Source organism: Grammomys surdaster, unplaced genomic scaffold (genome assembly GCF_004785775.1).
Source record: "Grammomys surdaster isolate TR1022 unplaced genomic scaffold, NIH_TR_1.0 125946, whole genome shotgun sequence".
Taxonomy (NCBI): Eukaryota; Metazoa; Chordata; class Mammalia; order Rodentia; family Muridae; genus Grammomys; species Grammomys surdaster.
Genome location: NW_021620768.1, coordinates 2,325,188 through 2,330,525, shown reverse-complemented (window position 1 = coordinate 2,330,525; position 5,338 = coordinate 2,325,188). Strand labels below are relative to the sequence as shown.

Genomic DNA, 5,338 nt, shown 5'->3' with positions numbered 1-5,338 from the left:
GGGTCTTCAGCATACCTGAATAAAGACTAGCGGAGGCTCAGCATGCTGTACTCACTCTCAGCACATTTTGAGTTCTAGGTTAACCTGGTCTACACAGTGAGACCCTACCTCAAAATAAAGTGGCTCTAAGCACAGCATCTTTGACAAACAGCTACACGTTGGATGTCTGGTACTGTGATCACTGTGGTGCTTACTGGACAGGCTGAATCTAATTAGACAGACTCTAGAATAGGAGAAATGGCTCCTGTGGGGCTTAGGATACTGATGATAGAATTTCAGTGAACTGTCCTTAAAAACAGGGTGAAGATGGTGCTGGCAAACACCGCAGGGTAGTAACGAGGCACAAAAGCAGCAAGGTAGTCACACCACAGTTAGGAAAAGTTGTTTCCATTTAATGCTAGACTTTCAAGGATTGAGATGCAAGCCTTTATGCAATTACATCCAATGTTAAAATTGGTAATACATAATTTACAAAGATTAACATCAAAACAATCATCTATTTAGATATGCTTTTCTGTAAAAAGGAAATATATTAGCAGCATTTATATTTTCCGCAATCACACAGCCTACAGACATGCAGACTAACTCTGTATCTATTTGCAGTGATGTAGTGCTTTGCCCCGCATTTCCAACACCAAAACCCACCTGGCAGCTGGGGGTTGTTTTATTTTGTTATTATAAAATAACTGAAAAATAAAAAAGGCATTAATTTCTACACCAGTAAGAAAACAAGTTTTTTGCACTTACCTAACATTTGATTGTCTAAAAAACATTTCAGTTTTTAATCTTTCAACAAAAGAAAGATAAAAATGACAGCGTAGTGTCTTTTGCTTCTGTTCTTGCATTTTACAAAGTTTTTTCTTTCTTGTTTTAAAATTTTAGTGTTTAACACTATTAAAGGAAAACATTGAATTTAATCTCTTTCTTGTCATTTTCTTGCTTTTCACTAAAAGGAGACCCCCAAAGTGCCCTTAGTCCTCCCTCCCTCCCACCCATTCCCTGCAATGAGAAACAAAAGAAATCACTTAAATGGGCTTGGACATGCGCTCCCCAGCGCCACACGTGAGCATCTTATACCCAGGTCTCGTGGTAATGTACAATGCTTCTCTACAGTAAGAAAATACTCCAAACTATTTTCTTAATTTCTCTTTTTTTCTTTAATAAAATATTTTGCTTTTTCTCTGCTCAAGGGGATCTATGCCATCCCCCTCTCTTTCTCTCTCTCTTTTTTCCCTTAAGAATAACACAGAAAGGAGAAAAAGAAAATCAATGGAATGAAAGGTGGTCAAATGTTTCTACCTAAATGAGTCAGAGCGTCGTCATCATAAGGGGAAGGAAATGTACAGTTAGGACATCATTGGTCCAGTATCGGAAAAGAGTAATGAAGATGTGATTACTAATGTATTGCTTACCAATCTCACAGCATACACACACGCACACACGTGCGCACACACACACATGTGCATGCACGTGCGCCCACACATATATACACACATACACATATATATACACACGCACACACACACACACACACACACACATATATATATATATATATATACACATACACACACATAACTTGGCACATTTAAAAACCATCTTTTCTCTTATAAGAACATCTAAAATGTATATGCATATGTATGTCTGAGAAGACAAAGCAAAGCTTTTTGAATTTTACTTGTAAAGAGACAGTATGGTCTGGTAACTTCTGGTCAAGAGACTGGGTGAGAAGGCGACCCTGGATAGACCTCCTGATGATGAAGTCATTCAGAAAGGAGGGAGGGAAATGGGACTTGTGTGAGGGATGGACACTGGAACTATACAGTTAAGAAAATAAGAGTAGTGTTTTCAATCAGTAATCTACACTTAGAACAAACACTCTGATAGTGAACACTGCTCAACAGTTCTGTAGTGAGTTTTGTTAGGGGACACGTTTAGAGGTTTTATGTATTTTAAAAACTGTTGTTCTTCTTTTTTGAAGTGAATCTTGTTGCACAGCAGACACACAGGAAGAAAAGCAGCATGTGTGCTGGCGGGGGCTTGGCTTTCTCAGTAGGAAAAAATATGTTCGGCAGGTTATAAAGGGTAAACCAAAAATAATGACGAACACTGCCCTTGACCCCATGGGGGCCTCTCCTCCTCCCTGATTCTATCGGCTTTATTCTGGGAGACAGAGGTAGGAGAGTGGCAGCAGTTCTAAGTGCTCTGAGCAGTTGATTCATGTTCTATTACTTTGACCTGGTTGGGCAAGAAGAAGAAAGAACTTTCCTGTTAAAGGAACTTAAGAGGCCTCAGCTACTCTATCTGTTTAGGTCTCTGATGCAGCTCTTAGAGCTAAGAGAAGAAATGGGACAGGGCTGGGATCTGGACCCTTCCCTTTGGATTTTGAATTTAAACCTGGTCATAGGCAGCAGCTTCTTAGTGCTCACAGGATCAGAGGGCAACCCAGAAAAACCCAAGCTGTGAGAGTATCAAGTGCTGTGAAGTACCAATAGCTTCTGGCTATTCCAAATGTGGTCCTCCTTTCTATATTAACCCTTAGGTAAAGCCATAAAGAGAAGTAAACGCAACTGTCTCAGACAAGCCTATGTGCTCTCCCTTTCCACTAGCTCCAAGTTTGAATAAGTACCTATTGACCCCACTCCCCTTGCCTGGACGGAACTTTTCTGCCCCAGTCCACGTCCAGAGAGCAAGAGACTGGACTTGATGCTGCCACTGGATCCCAGATGCTCGAGGTTCTCATCCTTCCGAGAGTCACTTCCGAAAGCTGCTTTCTGGTATAAACAAAGTGCGCCGTCGCAGTTTCCTGCCGGACCCTTCCTCCAGTAGGTAGGTCACGTCAATGGCTGAAATCAGAACCAAGACTGCACATCAGATATCACTCTTCTGCAGTGCATTCTGGATCTGCACTCTAGAGAACACATGGACTCGTAGTCTAAAACATTAGGTCTGCTCCTAGCTCCAAGTTTTTATTTTGAAGCTGTACTCCAGCCCCAAAAAAGAAAAGAAAAATTGTTCTCTAGGGTTTGAAAGACACCATCTGATCTCAGCATCACTCTGAAGACACAACTGAGCCAAGTTTATGAAAGAACGAAAGCATTTTCTTCTTCTTTTTTTTTCTTTTTTTGAGACAGGGTTTCTCTGTTCCTGGAACTCACTCTGTAGACCAGGCTAGCCTCAAACTCAGAAATCCGCTTGCCTCTGCCTCCCAAGTGCTGGGATTAAAGGCGTGTGCCACCACTGCCCAGCTCGAAAGCATTTTCTTAGATCATGTTCCATGCTGGCATAGTAATTAGCTGTTCTAATTCCAGGCAAAACACAGTGGTATAATGTATTCTCTAGCATATCTAAGGTACTATTTATTTTCCAGTACAACATACATGCACACACATAGAGTTGCTTTTTTTTTTTTAACCTCTTTTTTATTTAACCTCTCATTTATTTTCTAGCCTAATTATGAGCCCGAGTCTTACCATTTTTTCCAGGTATTTTCTCAAGGAGGTTGAGCAAGATCTGGTTGAGTCGTTCCCTCTGGTTGTGCCTTCGCTCCTCAGGTGTGCTGGCTAGCTGGGGATCTTGACTACTTTCCTCTGGTTTCTTTTCAGCGTCACTGACGTCCCCAGTGACTCTGTCCTGGGCTGGCTCTTCAGGGTTGGGCATTTCCCTGGCTGCTTGCTCCTGACTAGCCAGCACCTCTTCAATCAAGGGCAAAGCATCATCTTCTTGTCCTAGGTCTTTTAGGGGTGGCTTTGAGCGTTCAGACTTCCAAGATGATCTGCCAAAAGGATGTGTGAATTCAGGGCAAGGCCAAGCAAGGTACATGGAGGGTTGGAAAGTGAGACTGAGATGCCTAAGGATGGCCCGAGACCTTGGGAGTCTGCTTATAGAGCCTGGCTTGAGTTACAAAATCCGAATGTTAGCACTAGAACAAACTATCACTTTTCTCTGAGATTTACTTATTTTTTGTGCATGCTAGGTTAGTATTCTACCACTTAGAAATTAATTTAATTTCCATTCATAAAATTAAACCTTTCTTCTTGTTCTCAGAAATCTGAAGCAAGGGCTGGAGAGACGGCTCAGTGGTTAAGAGCACTGACTGCACTTCCAGAGGTCCTGAGTTCAAATTCCAGCAACCACATGGTGGCTCACAACCATCTGTAATGAGATCTGATGCCCTCTTCTGGTGTGTCTGAAGACAGCTACAGTGTATTCATAAATAATAAATAAATAAATCTTTAAAAAAAAAAAATCTGAAGCAAAAATGAGATAAAATCCCATAAAACACTCCAGGCCTGGTAAAGCTGCTTAGTTCCCTCTGATTGCTCCCGGAACACGAAGGAAGCACAGCCTGTGATATCTCTAGTCCAACTACAGTAGCATCTTACTGTTCTTACATCACTCTGCACATCTGTCTGAACATGTGCATGTACATGTGTACATATATGAGTGCAGGTGCCCATGGAGGCCAGGGGAGGGTGCTGGATTCCCTGGAGCAGGATTTACAGGTGGCCATGAACAAATGGACATGGGTACCGGGAACAGAACTCATGTCCTCTGTAAGGACAGCACTGGCTCTTAACCACTGAGTCATTTCTACAGCACTAGCAGTGGCTATTTATGTCCCTAATTGAAAGACAATAGAGAAGCCTTCATGAGCAACATCCTTCTTATTCACAAAAGAAGCAAAGACTAAATAAACCGTTAAGTGTGAACTGTGCAATACTGACTATCTCTTTAACAGATGCATCATCATGTTACAGAGAAAGCTCAGTTCAGAAAGACATATTCTGAGTCCATTTGCAGTTCTGTTGTTAACCTTGTTCTCTTTCTCTTATCTTTGCACCCCCCTGTTCTTGCTAAGGATTCGTAATGGGACTGCACCTCTCCCACTTTAGTGATAGCATTACACTGGGCTACCCTACACGGAATAGCCAATCCCAGTAGTAGAGACCAACGAGGAGCTACTGGCTTTCTTGTTCTATATTAGCTCCTGGCCAACCTTCTAGGACTCACCGTCCTCCGTTCCTCTTGTAGTTGTCTGGGACATAATGAGGCTGCAGAAAAAAAAGGGGGGAGGGAGAGGGAGGTAGACACATTAATGTTGGAACTGACCTGGGGTCATTAGGGTAAGGAAGGCAATTTGGGTGGCATATCCATCCATTCACCCACCCATCCATCATCCATCCATCCATCCATCCATCCACCCATCACCACCCATCCATCCACCCATCATCCATCCACCCATCATCCATCCACCCATCATCCATCCACCCATCCACCCATCCATCCATCATCCATCCATCCATCATCCATCCATCCATCATCCATCCATCCACCA

General features: G+C 42.5%; 1 protein-coding gene across 1 annotated transcript in view; it reads right to left on the bottom strand.

Annotated features, from left to right (window-relative positions):
• Positions 1–996: 996 nt before the first annotated feature.
• Positions 997–5,338, bottom strand: part of Ash1l (ASH1 like histone lysine methyltransferase) — a 112,916-nt gene continuing 108,574 nt past the window's right edge. The window contains exons 26-27 of the mRNA XM_028753089.1: positions 3,474–3,775; positions 997–2,846 (exon numbers count right to left, since the gene is read on the bottom strand). Of these exons, the coding sequence (XP_028608922.1) occupies positions 2,755–2,846; positions 3,474–3,775 (394 nt within the window). The 3' untranslated portion in view covers positions 997–2,754. The remainder of the gene's footprint in view (positions 2,847–3,473; positions 3,776–5,338) is intronic.